Source organism: Anas acuta, chromosome 5, assembly GCF_963932015.1.
Source record: "Anas acuta chromosome 5, bAnaAcu1.1, whole genome shotgun sequence".
NCBI classification, from domain to species: domain Eukaryota; kingdom Metazoa; phylum Chordata; class Aves; order Anseriformes; family Anatidae; genus Anas; species Anas acuta.
In genome coordinates this window covers 27,604,256-27,622,879 of record NC_088983.1, presented here as the reverse complement: position 1 = coordinate 27,622,879, position 18,624 = coordinate 27,604,256, and the positions used below count along the sequence as shown (strand labels likewise).

Sequence of the window (18,624 nt, the reverse complement as noted above, 5' to 3'; positions counted from 1 at the left end):
ACATGATGTCAATAGAATCACCATTAAATACAGCAGCATTTGGGGATTTTTCTTTTCTTTTTAAAGTATAGAGCAAGGAAGATGACTCACCACTAGCAACGCAAATAAAATGACTCCACAGCTCCAGACGTCTGCTTTCCTTCCATCGTATTTTTCTCCCTGCACAGCAATGACACAGGTTCAAAAGAGTGCTCACTAGTAAATGAATTAATTACCCTTGAAGAACACGAGAGAGGAGAATGGGAATCCCCACATTTTGGTTCAGACACCTGCTTCCCAAGGTGGACTTCCCAACTAGAAGGCCACAGCACAGCCCATTAGTTGAATTTTTATGAACATCAGTTTACAGTCTTATCTGGGTTCTGCAAGAACAGGGTCAGAAGTGGGGAGCAAGGCAGGAATGGCTGATGACTGGAACAATTTTAGAACTGGCACTTAAACAGAGTCAGAGGTGCATTAAAGACATCAAAAAGGTGTTCTTCTCTTCCTTGGTTCTTCAGGGAGCTCATCACCAGTCATGTTATTTGTGAACTCAGGTATTGGTTGGACAGTGTCCTCTGTACACTTCTTGCTTGGCTTTACATCAATGATATGCTCCAAAAGGTTGATAGGCTTCTTTCCTGAGAACTCTCTAGTTCTGGATTCAACTCCGCAGTATAAGAAGGACATGGACCTGTTGGAGTGAGTCCAGAGGAGGATATCTCTCCTATGGAGACAGGCTGAGGGAGCTGGGGTTGTTCAGCCTGGAGGAGAAAAGGCTCCAGGGAGGCCTTATAGCATCTTTTCAGAACCTAAAGGGGGCTACAGGGTGAATCTTACCCACTGGAATCTGGGGTACTTATTTTAAAAGGACAAAGGAAGAGTAGGGGGAAAGGATAGTTTATAGCACATAAAAGAAACCAACATCACTGACAGCCAACCCCAGTTCTTCTGCTGAAATGACAGCTACATCAGGGAAGGCAAAACCTAGGGGACTGTACCCCTTGAGTTGAAAGATCAAGTTAACTGAGGCTACTGCTTTTCTGTCTGAACACATTGCATAAAGGGTACTGTGAGAACAACATGGGATCATTTCCCTCCAACAGTTGATGTGGTTTGATTCAGAGCTGAGACAAACAACCAAAACCACAGTTACATTCTCTGTCTCCCCTCCCATGCTGTCTGCCGTGGACAGATTTCGTGTAGAGAGGGTCTATCTGCACACACACAATGAGTGACACTTTAAAATATAGGCACACAGATTTTAATCATCTTACCCGGATAACTTCAGGGCAGGCATAATGTGGTGATCTGAAACACAAAATACAGTTGAATGAGCATGCAACAGTCTGGTATTTATGAGTTCTTTGCATTTCCATTTTGCTTAACAGAATCAGGATTGGCTTGCTTATACAGAAAGCAAGCGTGCAAAGCCAGCACTTTTCTTCCTTACCTTAATGAGAATACCTTGTAAGACAAACTCTGAAAACGGTCAACTAGCATAATGCAAAATTCTGTGGCCCTACTATGAATTTCTTAAAAGCTAGAAAGGAAGGGAAGACCAGGCATATTCTGTGATTATATAAAATTCCAGCCTTCTAACGATATGCTTTTACTTGACCATGTATCTAACTAGAAGGAAGACATGCACTGGAAAGCCTTTTAGGAAAACAAACAAACATAATGTTTTCAGACCAAACACATGTATCCCCAAACATTATCTTGCATTTCTTCTACTAAGACTGCTCTCAATTATTCCAGCGGTCATTACAGCTGCCAATACATGGTTTCAACATGCTTTTTTTTTTTTTTCCTAAAAAAAACAACACAACAAACCACAACCAAAACAACCAAACAACAACAATAAAAAGGATAGACAGCAGTACTATTACCTAGCGAGTTAATATATTCTTGTTGCATCCTTCTACCCATATATCTCTGCCTTGATTCCTGGCTGAGAATAGTTAATTACTTCAACTTGCCAGGTAATCATTTTAATTCCTAAAGATTATAGCCAGGGCTATTCATTTTTATAGCCTTCATTAAAGTAACTTGACAAGAAAAAGGGATGCAAACTGCCTGAGACCTGCGTGCCAATCTCACTATTGTTTATACTGACACCTCCCAGCAGTCCCTGAGCCTGTCTTCATTTGTGCATTTGTTTCTTGTGACAAACACAATCATGGCTGGGCAATACCTGTCTCACAAAGTAATGAGCAAAACAGAAGCACAGCTCTGTCAACCTTATCACAGGTTCACCTTCTATGGTTCTACGATAAGCATAAGCCTGCTTCGACAGGGCAGCAAACGGAGGGTAGGATGGGAGGTGTAAGGAAGGTGGTAATGTGATTTAAACTTGGACAAAAATATTGTGGCAAAGAGAGTTATAGGAACAGAACCCATAGCACAGCATCCTTCAGCACAATCCTGTTTAGGTGGACATGCCACCTGGGGTGTGCTGGATGAGTCATTATCTCGATTTGCAAAGTGCTTCTGACTTTTTATTTGTATATGATGACTCCAACAAAGACAGATTTCAGAATTCTTAATTACAAATGCTGCAGAATACAACCATCTTGTCAGCTTTCTGTGCAAACATCCTTGAAAAGAAAAATGTAGGTGTTGTGAAGACCCCAAGATGGGTAGGTGCCCATTTATGAATCTCTCTAACAAATGCACTTAAAGCATTCTACTTCCCTGATGTCTCCTGGAGTGCAGTGGAACCTGCCAGGTGTATTTTAAGACACCAGTGAAATTCGACTAAAATTTAGGAGAATGGGCAGAGAAAAAGCTATAATAAATCCTTTCAACAAGTTGGATTGATTCAATCATTCAACAGCTGCACTGCAACTGCCCAGAGAGCACAGGTTTCTGGCATAGCCACTCTGAATTCTTGCCAGCACACACTAGCTAGATATCTGCAGCATTATCTTGGCGAACAGCTCGAAACGGGATCCTCCGGCCAGCCAGAATCCGTAGAAAACTCATTTCCATGCTGCCAATCACAGAGCAACTTCAACTGCTTTAAAGAGAAAACTCAAATTTAATCAAAAATCTATTTATCTTTCTACAGAGTCATGAATATTTCTTTGGCTCTTATCGCTAATTATTCAATATACGTGTGTCAGAGCGACATTCCCTGCCTTTTCCCTTAGGCCATCTCCTCATCTTTCAGCTACATCTCTGTGCAGCAAAAGCCACAATCTGCCCTTGATAACAAATAAGTATATCGCTCAGCAAGATCAAGAAGCAGTTGCTGCCTGCGGGTATTGCTGCAAAAAAGCTCCGATGCTGGCAGTGTTTATTTCAAGGGTGATGTTGATTTTCCCCGTCTAGCCTGCCTGGGGCAGGAAGGGCTCTCTGAGTGGTCATTCACAGCTGTGACTCTTGGACACAAGAATCTTTAAAGATCTTGGGAGCCCTTAGCAAGCATTTACATGGGACTTTGACCAGAGGAAATAAGCCAGAGTGCATCAGTGACATCCAGGACAACCCTAAACAAGGGTCATGCATGCAGAGAGAAATGGATATATCCTTGGTGCATCTATCCTGAATCTCACCTGAAAAATTAAAAAAGTCATTTCTGATCTGTGCACAGCAAGATACGATGATCCTACAGCAGATCTGAGACAACCAGTGCTGTATCTTCAGTGCAGATGTGATGTACCACTGACTTGTGCAAGCAGTTCTGACCTGCTGTCTCCTTACTCAGGTAAGAGAGACGTGCACTGTGCACACACAGCCTGCCTGTCTGTCTCTGCAAAGCAACTGCTTTTCCAGGGAAGCAGTGGGTTGATCACCAAGCACAGGGAGAGCTGTTCTGTATGATCCTACTCCACAGTGTGACAAATCATCTATTGCACTTCCTGACAGTTCCCAGGTCCCATCAAAGATGAGTGTCCATGCTTGGGGTCTTTGGATCCATGACTTAAGCAGATACTATTTGGGGAACAAGAAACGCTTCTCTGAGTGCCATTCTTCAGACCTCACAGCTGGAGGCAGTGTTTCTGCAGAAAGAAAGAAGTCTCGCTCTCTGTTTCCCTATGCGTGAAGATACCTTGATAAAGTGGAGGCACTGAAGTCCTCCTGTGTCTGGCTGGTTTTGCTGTTGTTCAGATGCTAGAGTCCCTTCTACCTCCATGTTATTCAGTATCTCCAAGGTGGCTTTCAGAAACAGAAGACACTCGCTAGTGCAAAAAGCTGCCTGTACTTTCCCCCTGTTCTGGGTAGAAAAGGGCTGAGATGAAGGGGAACACCAGAGGAACAGCAAAAGAGATAAATTCTTCAGGAGTTCTTCAGAAGATTGCATGTTAGAACATCCTGAGTGGAGAAAGTAACAGCCACAAATCACATAGGAAAGTAATGCAGGGAAGAAACGGTTCCAGAAGCAGCAGGTAGTTAGGGCTGCAGTGAAGGCAGTAGCTGTAGTTAGGGCTGTAATTAAAGTAGGAGCTGTAGTTAAGGTTGAGTGCTGTTTTGCAATTACATCTTCAATTCAGACATTGAGCTCTATATGAGAAAACTCAGCATCTAGCCCTCAGCCAAGCCATCTTACAGCTGTTTACTCCTCAAGTGTAAGTACTTTCTGGGAATTTGCAAATCAGTTCATTAATTAATATATGAATTCAAATTGTTAAGACTTGGATCCTTTAAGAGATCTTAATAGAAAAACTGAAACAGGATGCTTTATTAAAAGGCCTCAAAGATCACAAAATTCAGTATTCAAAAGCTAAGAATCGCTAAAGCTTGGTCACTTGGTGCCATGAAGGACAACTTTGGGATAGATCCATCTGGTTGGCATACTGGAGAATCAAACTCTCTGCCCCTCTCACAGGATCCATCTGTGAAGGCACATGAAAAGCTACACGCCTTAAACTGAGACATTTACAACCAATCTCAAACTGCAAGTTCCTCAGTTTTCAGTATAGTTAATATCTGTAAATTTAAGACTGAGATGAAAATCCTATCTAGCATTCATAGCAAGGCTTCAATGTGGTGAGCAGAAATAACAAATAGATCCATAAAATGAATGATGAGGGAAAATGAAATATTAAATAGCTATTTAAAAACAAACAAACAAACAAACAAAAAAGGCAACAACACACCACCATCAAAACACCAAATGAGACAAAGATTTGGTGAAAAAGAACTGTACAAGCTTGTAATTAATGGCCATATTCTAATGTGCATGAATGTTCTGGGGCCAAGGAAATTTTATACTGGCAACCTAAAGAGTAACATATCTCATCTCAGTGCTTTATTTTGCAGAATTAAAACTCTTTAAACATACCTTGGGATGTACTATAGGCAAGGCCAATGTTATTCCTTATTAATAAAGCTGTCTGATATTTCTCTTCATAATTCTCATTTTAAATTGCTTATGGCTTACCATCAATTTAATGTCTCTGAGAATTTCTCTGCTGGTTGTCTGCCTCAGACTGGTTTCATGTTTGTATATGTATGTGTGCTGTGTACAAGCCAAAACATTTCCACTCACTATTTAAATCTAATTTAAATTAAATATGTTTTCTCCCATAAAAAAAGGAAAATTTCTAGCATCCTCAAATGTAAAGGGAAAACTTAATGATTTGTTCACATTCTCTGGAAAAATGTATTCAAACATAACCACTAGAAAACCACAGTTTGCATTTACTGGTGGAAATTTTATAGAGCATTAAGATGAAAATTCAACCAGAACTGGCAACACTTCCCAGACCAAACTTTTTATCTAAAACTGATACCCAGCTGAGTGCAAAAATATCTGGAGTTAGATCTGGGACTGAGAGCAACAGACTGGGACAACCAAGTAGGGGAAACTAGAGCTGGAATCTAGCAAAAGAGTAAAGGATCTGGGACATGGGACAAAATATGGAGCAGAAATGACTGGGAGAATTTGTTAAGAATGGAGTGGAAAACAAAGGAGAAGTAAATGGAGTGCTGGTAATGGAAGCTCTTGGTGAGATGGGGTAAAAATTGCTAATTTTGGCATTTTCCAGGTTTAAGAGCCTATATTTGCAATGCTAGCAGGATCTGGATGCAGGACACTTGCATATGTTTTAGATAACATGCACATGTTCGTATATACAGCTACATAAAGTGGAAACAATAAGTGCAGCATCATGCCTCATCATTAAAATCCAAAGCGGTGCTTGACACAGAGGTGTACGGCAGCTGGGTACTGCACCGCCCTTCTGAATTAATCTCCTCGCGGGTGTGGTGATCTGCCAAATACAAGGTGTACAGGAACCAGGAGCTAGATGAAATCTCTTAACATTTTTAACAAACACACAGCGTGCTGGATGTTCCAAATACCCTGAGCTCAAAGAGAGCCAATGATCAATTCTAATGAGAACAGGTGCTCTTTTGGTGTATGCAGACAGCCGGTGGGTCTGCAAAGTGTTGCTGGGAATTGCTACGGAGAGCTGAGAGCAGAGAAATGCACAGTGCTGGTGCTGGAAGTTGCTGGTCTCTTCCTTCACTATGCCACCGGCAGGCACAACAGCTTCCTTTTCACTCAATAAAATTAGAGGTCATAATCAGCATCGTTCTCCCACAGGCACACGGCTTTCTGGATCAGGCCAGGGTTTCCCTACAGAGACGCTGTTACGGGGGGACTGCTGCACACACACCCCGTTAACTGTGGGCCTGCCAGCAGTGGTGGCAGTCTGTGTACCAACTGCCTCTTCAGAGATCAGGTCTGGTGCTACAGCAAGCTACCGTTACATATTGGCTTTGTCCTAGCTCTCAGTTGCTTGGGATAGAGAGATTTGGAGGCAGCACAGAGAGCAGCTCTGCTGTGGGGTTCTCCTGTCTCCTGGCAGCCTGCAGCAATCTCCTTCCAGTGGGACGTGGCGTTTCACAAATGAAATGAAGAGAAATGAAGAGATGGCAAAAATGTACATTGTCAGCTTTCTGTAAGGAGCAATGGGGAATTAGGAAGGATCATTACAAAATCCCAAGAATTATACCTCAACAGTATTTTCCTCAGACTTTCAGACTAGCAGTGAGCCCTCTTTGTTCAAGAAAAGAGAATAAGGTCCAGAGAATTTCCCAACCCTTCCTGCTTTTCCAAGACTCCTTTAGAAATGATTGCAGTTTATGTTCAGAGCAACTTGGGCACTGCAATGACTCGTTAAGATGAAGAACTGAAGCACAGAAAGGCAATGTGTCTTGTCTAAGACCACCCTGAATGCCTGCAGCAAAGACAGAAATCAAGCTCAGATCACCTGGGTCCCAGTCCAGAGGTTTAACCGTAAGGCACTCATTCTTCTTGCCTAGTGACAAGTCAGGAGGGATTGGACAGCATCTACCATTCCACAGCACTGCGAGGCAGCGTGCTGGGAAGAATCACTGTGAAAAGAGACAGGGAAGTGCCTCTGCACGTTACTGCCTGGAAGGGTAAAGAAGAGGAAGAGCCAACAAGTTCTGAACTAACAGAAGCAGCATCCTACCACATTCTCTGCTTCCTTCACAGTCTGCTCTTTGTTCGCAGAGCTGCTCCTGGAGGGATGCACAGACTCGTCATGTTACTTGGGCATTTCAAGGACCAACTCTCCATGAGACTGCCTTGTTGTGCAGTTGTGCAGTTTCTGCAGTAAGCACAATTATTCATAATCCTCTTCCATTCAAAGGTCTAACGATGCAAGTTTAAACCTGCAGCTTGTTCCTCTGTGCTGTGTATACACGGGATTTGTGCAATACAGGATTCCAGTAATGGGGATTAATCACAACCACAGCCTGAATTGCAGTCTGCCAGTGACAAATGTGTCAACGAAACAGCCAGTCTGTCCTTAGCTCCCTCTCCTACACAAACACAACTGGACTGAGCTTCTACCACGTTCTCCAGGTAGCCATTGACACTACAGAAAACCATGGTGAATGAGCTAAGGAGTAGCTCCCATCAGACTGACACTGTGGTGTGCCATCTGATGTATCTCAGGCTGTGTGAACATCTTGGTGAGGCCTGCCGAGGACCTGGGATGACCTAAAGCCTATCCAAACTTTGGACTCAGCAGTTCACTTGCGGCAGCAATGGATTTTTGACTGCACTGTAACTGCTCTGCTGTACTGACAAAGTTCCTTGCATCATGCTGCTACACCCCAGCTGATCCTCCCACTCTGCCTGACAGAAATACCTGGAGACTCCTTGCCTGACTGTCAATGCAAGTGTTACAGTTTCATCTCATTATCGGTGTTCACAGCACATATAAAACCATTCTGGAAATTAACTTCTGGGTGCACGGAGGAACATCTCATTAAAGCTCGGTATCTCAGCCATGATTCGGTCTGTCTTGCTCCTTTTCATGCTGGCTCAAAGTACCAGCTACAAGGGGAAGTGAAATTGTTGCCTCAAAAAGCTCTGAGGTTGGTTACTCTGCTCTCCAAGGGAAAGGGAGTCATAACTGGATTGCCTTTCTTTGTGAACAGTGTGGCACACTGTTATATACTCCTCCCTTCCTTCCTCCCTTCACCCCCCAAACCAGATAGATCACAAGACACCAGTACCAGCCATGCTGGGCTCCATGCCAGGAGAATTAATGAAGTGGTGTAATAGCTCACATGGAGGCCTAGTGATTGGCACCACACTTAAAATGCATCTGCAAGGCAGGAGATCATAGTGTTGCTGCTGTGTTCTGTTTATTACAGGCACGTCTCTTCCGTTCCATTGATTTCTTTATTAGCGCATTTTAAGGCCGCATCGTGGGGGCTGGCTCTGCTTCAAGCATGGAGGCTTGAATTCCAGCACTGCTTATGGAAAGGAAATCTCCCTTTGAGATTCTAGACCTGGATGACAGAGCCCACTGCTAACAAGAACAGGAACCCTACCGAGAGGTTCCCAGGGAGTCTGAAAAATCCTGCGGGGCAATGCGAGACTGGGTTGGGTTTTATACTTCTGGTTGTTTTTTTCACGGAAGGAAGGGAGAAAATGTTCTTCAAAGAGTAGAGAGGCTTTGTGGTAACTGCAGTGAGGACTTCATTTCTTAGTCTAGAGGGGAGGTTTGAAAGCAGCTGCAAGCAACAGATGTGCAGACTCATAGCTCCCTGCTTCTCATCTGCGCTGTTAAGAGGTCAAATCTTGCCTTGACACAGACAGGAAGGAACGGGTGCATCTCAGTGTTCTCATCAACCACCATTCGATCACATCATCAGCTTCAAACAATTTTGCAATCCATTATTCAAGACCTGGAAAGCAGAGCCGTACAGCTCAGGACCGAGAGGCAGTGGCTGTGCTGTGCAGGGAACCAGGACGGCTCCACGAATTGCCTTGCCTCAGGGCACAGACTGAAAAAACACAGACTGTAGCACACTGAGGATGGAGATGAGCTGCAGTCATCAAATTTACACTGCCAGGGGCCAAGAAGAGTAGATCTATACCGGAGGAGATGCAAAGCTGCTGGTACTGCCTGCAACTCCAGTTGCTGAGCTCACTGCTGTAACAAATTCAGACGCCACGAAAAGCTGGCGTAGTGGTGCCAGGCTGCAGCAGCTCGATGCAGCTGCTGCCCTGCCACAGCTCACTGCAGCATTACAATGCACAGTCAACGCGCCACAGGGCCACGGCTGGGGGGGGGTCTGTGGTCCTATGGGTGCCTGCAGTGTCCTTAGAAGTGACAGGGATCAGAGGATGTTGCCTCTCAAGAGCTAGCCCTGTCCCCAGTGAGGCACCAGGGCTTCACTCAGCTGTTGGGCTTATTGCTGGCTCCCTTGGACATTCCTGGAAAGCTCCTGCTGGCAACCAAATTAACACAGAAGTGTTTTTATACTGCCCCTGCAGTATTCCTCCAAGCAGCCTTCTTTGTATGTGCATTCATGCCCTGCTTGTAATTGCAAAGGACCCTCTGCTGCCTCCCTGTCAATCCTGGATGTGAGCCGAAACGAAGCAGAGTGGAACACAAACAGGAAGAGCTGCAAGCAGGCAGCCTGAACACAACACACAAATTCCATTTCAGCTCCCCTAGATTCGTTTTTTTTCTACCCCCAATATTTTTAAAGCCACTTCTTAAAACTGCTACCACTACTGCTTTAATTTCCCAAATATTATATGTCCAGTGAAAGCAAACAAGCCAGCACAGGCAGATGAGTCCAAACCTGAAAGCTTTGATTTTTATATCCACATATGACATCTACAGAAGCCTACTTTTCACTGTAAAACACTTAAAAAACCCACCCTTCTTTTAGCTAACTTATGCACTACATACGTCTTATCAATTTACTAACTTCCTGGGAAATAATGAGGCACAGTGTAAGCTTGTAGGTCTTCCTCAAACCCCCTGTTATTGACAACTTTATGTCTGGAATCCATCACTGATTATTTGCAATATGCTCTGAGACACTCACCCACAACTGGTTTCTAACAAGCTGTCCCCAACCTGCAGCGATGCCATTCCAAAGTCTGCTATCCGGATGTTGTTCTTTTCATCCAGCAGTAGGTTTTCTGGTTTTAAGTCCCTGTGGCTGTAAAAAAAGGATCAAAATGTGAGTTAAATTATTCCTGACAGCTTTCCCACTCCAAGACTTGTTTTTTTTATCCAGTATAGCATCCAACCTATTATATTTTAATTGATTTCATTCTTTTTCTCTCCCAGATAGGAGAACACACATATCCAAGATCCAATCTTTGCAATACTGTAGACTGTCTCCCAAATGCCCACTCCTGATGAATGTAAAGCTCGAGACTGCACTGCCCTGATAGGAAATGAATATCTGCACCTTCCAACAATATCAAGATAATTTGAGGGAGGAACTGAGGGAAATCAGAGGAAATTTTCAGTTTGGATTTAGAGCTGATATATTCCATCAAATGCCAACTCCTTAAGGTAGGAGTGAACATCATCAGTGTATTCTGTCAACAACAGGAAACAGAATTAGTGATATCTAGAGGAGAAAAAGCAGACTTGTTGTTAAAGCTGCTGCAGAAAGACCCTATTAGGAGTTGTTTACATAGGGATATGTCTTTGAAATCATTTCGGGCAGCTAGTTCTGATGGAGAGACCCCTTGAGCCCAGCACTGCTTATAACTGAGGGTGTCAGCACTGGGAAGGAAGAGGGAGGATTGCCTCCTTTCAAGCAAAGCTCAATTTTCTTATTATTTGGCAACATGGGAACAAGCCAGGCAGCCACATTGCTGTAACATGGTAAGCACTTAAAGCAGGATGGCAACTCCTGCTTTAAATCAAAGCAATTGCACATTGTCTAATTTATTAATTTCCATTACCCACAGCCAACACCACCATGCACCTGTCCACTTCTTAGAACTCAAGTGCGTTTGCACAACTTTTACATTTACTTGATTTTATATGCACAGAGAAAAACCTTGTACAAAATTTGTGATGATTTCGCTTTTTTTTCTTTTTATTTGCAACTCTTCGAGTCACAGAGATGAGAGAAGCACTTCAGGCAAGCTGAAGAAGCAGCTCTTCTCTTGTTTTTGCTTATGAGAAGGCAAAATGTCCATCTTTGATGTTTTGCTTGATAAAAGGTGCAAATCGGAGAAAACTCTTCCACAGCAGAACAGCAAGCTCAGGTACTCAGTCTGAACACAAACCTGTTGGAAATGGCTGATTGACAACACGTCTGTCAGGCAAACAATAGCCATTTGCTACAATGGTTCAGTAAAAACAGCTGCCTGCCCAGAAAGAGAGCTCTGCAGAAGACCCAGCATTAGCAGCGACACCAGTCGCGGAGCTCTGCCCTATCTTTATGCCATTTTCTTTTCACCTCTAATTGCATCCTCTAGCACTGCTCCTGCACACAAGTGTAACTCTACCCCTAAACACCTGTAAAGGCGCTCAGTCTGTATCCTCTCAGAGGAACATACGGAGCGTGACAATGCCTTGGAAATGATCTCTGATCTGAACAGAAGTCTGGAATGATCAATTAGAGACAACTTGTAAATAATGCAGGCCAGCTCTATGCAAAACCAGAGCATGCTGTAATAGGACACTTGGGGAGTGTAACGGATAGAGCTAAAGGAGGCTTCCAGCAAAATAGCACGTGTTCCAAACAGATACCGGCCATTCACCTTATCACTGAGTCCTAGGACTGCTCTTCCCTTCCTTTTTTAAAGAGCATAAAACTTGGTCTCCAGTCTTGCATAAACACGATGAACCCTGCATGTTAATGCTGCCTTGTTAACCATGAGCAAACAATCTGGTAAATAACTGAGCAGCATGGTTCAGATTTGTGAGTACTTTCACCTGAAAAAGCAAAAGGTACTCTATAAAATCTCTCTTTCTCATAGAAATCAAAGTTTCAAGGGGACTGAAGACTCATCCACCATGCAACAAATACCAAGAAAACCATACCTACTTGAAAAAAAGCTGGAGATGAGTGACAATGAAATGTTTTAGGACTGGGAATGACCAGTTAGCAGTCAGGAAAAGAGGCCCTGAATGCCTTCATCAAGGACAGTAGTCCTGGATAAAGGCAGCATTTGCTGACACCTGCCACATCTGAACGTGCTCCAGCCCCTGCAGTGAAAAGGACAGAAGAGCCCACCGTCCTAAGGCAAGCTTGGAAAACTGGACACTAATGAGACGGTGGTGTGTGATTTAATCTTTCCTCCAGCAGACATCCTGGGCAGCTCTCATCTTACAACTGGTTTCACTAATTGGGTGCTGGGAAGACCTCATCTGACCAGGGGGATGCACAGAAGTTCTCTGGTCTGAGGACTAGGGCCCAGTGGCAAGTAGCAGTTCCCTGTAAAGTGAGCGGTGCTTGCCTGACGCTATGAAACAAGAAACCTCCCCACAGCACAAGCTGAGCGTGTGTCCTTCTGCTCTGTGCAGCTTTTTAAATGGTTTTGGTTGTTTTCCAGTCTTGGTGACTGCTCCTGGCCAAATGCTGAACAGACACATGGTGTGGATGCTGAGGGTGTTGCTGTCCATGCCTGTTAGCCTGCAAGGAGCAGCACTTGCTGATGCCATAGACATTCATTCTATAGCAGGCATCCCACTGCCTGCCTAAAAAGATTACAATTCTTCGCTCATCCTAAAATTGTACAGTTTTATTTAGAGAGAGGGAAGAGCATTTGAAGGAATGTCTGTTCCATATGGCTGAAGCGAGTCTCCTCAGTGCTGCTGGCCCTGCTCTTTGTCTGGTCAGCTCTCAGCCGGCTGGTAAGGTCAGTAAGGATGCCAGCTAACTAATTCCAGTCATATGGACAGTTCCTGTAGGAACAATACCAATGAAAAAATGTAGTGAAGTCACTCTGAAGTGACGATTTTAATTTTTTATTTTTGGAGAGCCACGGGAAGTGAGGGAGGATAGAGGATGTCTTCATCGACGCTCCAGATGTGAAGTAAGCTTCATTTCACTGTGCTGTGCAATGCTTCGTCGTGAAGGGTCAGCCTACCTGGGCTGATGGAGCTCTTTGGGTACAGGTCCTGGCCCACCTCATGGAGAGCATTTTGAAAGCTTTACATTGGAGCTCAGGATCGGTGGGACTAGGATGGTTGGATAATGTGTGTGGAAGGAAATCTGGAGTAGCGTCAGGCCTTGAAGTTTTGGCTTTTAGTCTCTAGACTCTTGCCAAAATAAAACCAAGGAAAATTACCATCTCTTCTCTACAGCCCACGCAGCAGAGGGGAGAGAGTGGACTCCGACAAGAATTGAAACGTTTCCTTCTGACTGGGCATTGAAATACCTGAAATTGCAGCTCTCTGACCCTCCCCATCCCTCCCTCACACAGACCCTAGTGCCAGGTGTGGATGGCGAGCACAGGAACCCATGGCAGCCCTGAGCATGTTTTGTTGTGGCAGCACTCCCCTTGGGGATCAGGGTGCCAGTGGGACCAGGCAGTGCTTGCATATTCAACCACAAGAGAATTTTATGCCCCTGATGGAAGTTTTCTTCTAGCTGGGACATTTCCCTGCTGGGAAATCTTTGGGCCGTTTTGAATTTGAGAAGCATCTTGGAGATGGTATTGAGGCCAGGAGTATGCACCAGAGTGGCAGAAGCAGCATCCCTGCCACTGGGAACGAGACCTCCTCTCTGCATTTGCATTTCCCATCTCTGCACTGCCAGCTTTCCAAATGCCAGAAGGAAGGAAGAGGAACATATGGGAATAGGGAAGGCTTGTTATAATTTACCTAAGAGCCCAGCCGCCCGGACGGCCTCATATTTGGAAAGAATTCTCTTGTGCCAAAACGAAACAAAAACAAAACAAAAATCCCACTGTATGTGGTAATTACTTGGCATTAATGGAACATTGCAGAGTAAATGCATTTAATTTGGTCCCATTCCAGCTGATCTCTCCGGCTCTCCATGTCTTCTATGACCGCATCAACTCCTCTCTCTGCAGGTGAACAGAGGACTCGTTACCCTTTCATTGTTCTAAAGGCTCTAAAGCTGTGGGGGCTTTAGCACATGGCTGGGAAATCAGAATAGAAGAAAGCAGCTCCTTTAGTGACAAACAGGCAAACTTTCCTCTTGAGCCCTGCATATGCTGAGAAGGCACACGAAAGCGAAATGAAGTCCTGCAGGAGAAGTCAGCGTGACCCTGACCCAGGGTGCCACAGAGTGCCCAGAGCTCCTCGCCTAAGACAACGGAGAGGGAAGCCAGCTCCACCAGCCTGCATGCAGCAGGCTTTTGAAGGGAGAGCCTGTGAGTGAAAGGCAGCCATTGAACATGCCATGACAGGGAAAGTACACACTGTCAGGCTCTCGGCATCATCCGTCTTTTACATAATGCAACAAAGGCTTTACAGTTCCCTTGCAGCACAAGATGAGGAGCGGGGGGAGAGAGGAAGAGAGAGAGAGATTTCTGAAAAAATGGTCCCGTGGAAATTGGCACAGATCTCAGAGGTGGTGCAGAGAAAATGAAAGGCACACGCAAGCATTAACGTGTTCCAGCTTCCCACTCACACGCTGGCCAAGCTTGCTTTCTGGGCGCTCCCAGTGATGCTATTCAGCTTCCTCCACTCACCTCTCCAATCCGTCCTCCTGCTCTGGGGATATCCCCGTAGCTATACTGCAGGCAGTCACAGCACAGTGAAAAAAGAGAAGTAAAGCAACCACCTTCTCCCCATCACCCAGGGTTGGCAGAAGATTTCTGGTGCAGAGACAGATTTGAGATCTTGGATTCAAAGAAACTATGTCACTTGGCACGAGATGATGAACTAACCCATTATTTTAAAGTGATTTTTGAGCTGAAACGTTCATATCAGTTTCCATGACGACTCGTTGTAGGTCACGGATTTCTAACCCAAGAAACCTCCTAATTGGAGTAGTTGCAGGTCATTTGTACTAATCAAATTGTTGGCTACTTTGCAAATGCTTTTCTTACTGACCCCAAACTCCCAGAAGGGCCCGACCACAGAATAATTGTTCTGCAGTATCCTCTTAAAAGTGCTTAGCACAAGCCTGATGTGATGCAAATAATTTACCAGTAATAATTAATAGTACGAGAAGCAGTATTTTTAATTTTCATAAGCAGAAAAAGCCTTTCATCTTATTTTCTCTTGCTTCTGCAAATGAGATCCAAATGTGTAACTTGCATCTACCTACAGAGGAATCTTTGTTTAGAGTCATGGTTGCTATGCTCAAATTTAGTATTTTTTTTCACAGAATCCTGAAGAACAAGTAAATATAGTTATAGCTAGGAAAAAGGACATCTATAAACCTATCAGGAGACCTGAAGAAGGGCTTGAATGCCTGAAACCCTGTCTTGTTTTTTATACAATTATTTCCACTGATCTATTAATATATATTACTCCTCCTCAAAAACCTTGCCTCAAAACATATATTCATGTATTCCAAAGCCAGAGCTGACTGTCAGGTCTCATCACTACAAATGTACTTGCCAAAGATTGTTACCTGGTTATGCTTACAATAAGACTATGCCATTTTTGAGTTTCCAGTGGCTTACATAAAAAAACTTACAAAAATACATGTCCTCTGACTTCAGCTGAGCTGGTAATTTTGCCTGTGACATTGCAGCTGCTGTACTTGATGGTTTCTCTCCAGTTTCCTGTACAAGGAAAATATGAAAATTCCTCGCTGTTTGGAGTGAGTCTCAGTCATATACCTGCAGCTCCTGGATTCAGGCAATGACTGGCAAATCTCAGCACTCAACAGCGGAAAAAGGCACCTTTTGAATTTGATAGTCTGAAAGAAAATTTCAAACTCCAAGGGCTCAAAGATCCCATGAAGAAATAACAGAAACCAACATTATTAAGTTTTGTGATTTCTAACACAGTTTCACATCTGGAGGCCCTGTGTCATGATTTCAAAGTGTCCAGCTGTGGTAATTTTAATTATTCAGCAGACCATCTCTGCACAACAGTGTAGCATCCTCCTTATAAAAGAAGCAAGGCAAAGCTGGAATCACTGGGAGGGTGGGATTATCTAACAGAAAAGGGTTCTCATGGCACCTGGCATTCCTCAGCTTTCTCTGCTTCTTGAAGACATTCCAGGTTTCTTCCTAAAAGCGTGCTTCCTTTACTGACAGTGCTCTGCAGCTCCTGCCTGCAGTAATATACCAGAGATTTTGGCACTACCGCTGTGAAATCTTGAACTGCTATTTTATAAGGAGCCATTTCCCCTCCTGCACCAATGGGAAGAACACCAGGCGAAGCCAAACAAAGCTCTTATTCATTGCCTTAGCCCCCTAAGTCACACACCCCCATGCCTACGCAGGCACACACAGACACACTTCAGCAAGAGCCTTGTGCGTACTCAAGCAGGCACAGCCCCAGGCAATGAAAGGAGAAAGGGCCCTCGTAATTGTCATTTATCAATATTCATAAAGAACCTGCCTTAACCCCTCTTGTGCATACTCGGGGAGAAAAGAAAAAAAAAGAAAAAAAAAAACACAACACAAAATGAAACCCAACCAAAATAAAAATAAAATGAAATAATAATCTTGCTGCTCATTACCGCAGGGGATTTCCTCTCAATGTCACCACTGCCCTGTGCAGTAATTGGCATTATCTGTTATCTCTGAAGCCATAATAAGGTTTGCCACGGGGCATTTTCTGTAATCATATTTTTATTTGTCAGCTTGTGAGATAGAGGCACCGAATATGAGCTTGACCAAAGCACAAACCCAGCGCACAAAATCCAGCCGCGGCCAATCCCGGCGCTTGGCGGTGATGTCACCCGCAGCCAATGCGGCACCCGCAGCTCCCCTGCCCCGCGCCCACCTCCCCGCTGCAGCATCCATTCCCTCGCTGCACCCAACAGCCTCCTCCCGAGGAAAGCAAGGATCTGAGACCTACCCCAGTACGTGCTCCTCTACTGCTTTTTGCGGAAAATATAGGCGGTGCTCAATTAGCTGAGAGCTCTGGATGCAGGCTATGCAAAAGGGCTATCGATTTGGGGCATCCAGCCCAGACAACTTAAAGGTCCTGATATAAGAGGGCAGGCACCCAGCATTTGGTAGCTTAGGAAAAAAATCATTAGCTACATCCAGAGAAAACCTCCCAAGCTAGAAAGGTCTGACACCGATGCCCAAGGGACCCCAGGTTCCTCTGCCATTTCTTACACTGCCTCTGAGCGTACCTGTGCTGTGTGCTGCAGCACGGCACAGAGCCCTGGGAGCTCGCCGAGCTGGGAGCAGAAGCAGTGATGCTGCATCACTGAGCTCACCGGTTTGCTTGCTAGCTCGGGAAAAGCACCAAGGTAACGCACACACTGTTTGCAGGATGCCACGGAATGCCTTGGCATAGCACTATCTGTTTTGTTTTTAAATGGGTGCTATGCCACCCATGGAAGCCCTTAAAGAACCCTCCAGCGGGTTACCGATGAGCTTCCCCCCATGGCCAAATGCACAACAAAACTCCCTAAGTAACTGCACCTCGGAGTGAGCTACCTCAAATCTTTGTCCCCAGTTTCCACTACACAGAGGAACAGAAAGCTCCTGCATTTTTTTAAAACAACATGCAAACACACTGAAGCTCCAATCCTATTTTGCTTCTTTGTCTGAGCTGCTTGTTTGAAGACACCTTCTCAGACACAGGTGATCTCTCCACACAGAAGCAGCAGAAGTCTTTTATTGACGGGAGCACTGGGGAATCCTTTGTGATTCTTTGATTCAGGAATCCTGACGCATCAATACATTTTGAGCAGGGAAAACTGAATGTGGTTACATACTGCAGTAAAAGTAAGCCATGGGTATTTCTCTGTTTTGGGAGGTAATGGAAGACGATCGGGTGATGATATGGGTCTGGGGACACCAGGCTATCAATCTATCCTGCCAGTGGGTTACAGGCACCCACGTTTAGTCATTAACCAAAGCAGAAGCCTTCATTTTTCAATGTGGTCATAACTGGATAACCTGGCTGATGAGATGATTTGTCATTTCACTGCCCCACGACAGGACAAGGTCAGGCTTCATTGCTTAGGAAAGCACATTAACTTTTTTATTCTCACACACACGCACACAAATACATTTATGCATGCTCTGATTTTCAAAAAGGGTTTAATGATAACTGTTCAGAATATCACCCAGAGCCTAGCATAACACAGACCACACAAGACTCAGAGTGACCGGGAGGGAAGGAGAGCTTATGATTCACTGCTAGCTTATTCAGCACTAGATGCTAGTCTAGTGGGAGCTGGCAAGGAGACAGGGGATTTACTTCTAAACAAGACTACTGCCCACAATCCAATATATTTAATAGAGGAAAATGGACTCCTCAAGAG

General features: G+C 44.5%; 1 protein-coding gene across 1 annotated transcript in view; it reads right to left on the bottom strand.

Moving 5' to 3' along the window:
- BRSK2 (BR serine/threonine kinase 2) overlaps positions 1-18,624 on the bottom strand; it is a 302,139-nt gene that overhangs the window by 75,532 nt on the left and 207,983 nt on the right. Inside the window, exons 7-9 of the mRNA XM_068683402.1 lie at positions 10,318-10,434; positions 1,257-1,290; positions 91-159 (exon numbers count right to left, since the gene is read on the bottom strand). Coding sequence (XP_068539503.1) covers positions 91-159; positions 1,257-1,290; positions 10,318-10,434 — 220 coding nt within the window. The remainder of the gene's footprint in view (positions 1-90; positions 160-1,256; positions 1,291-10,317; positions 10,435-18,624) is intronic.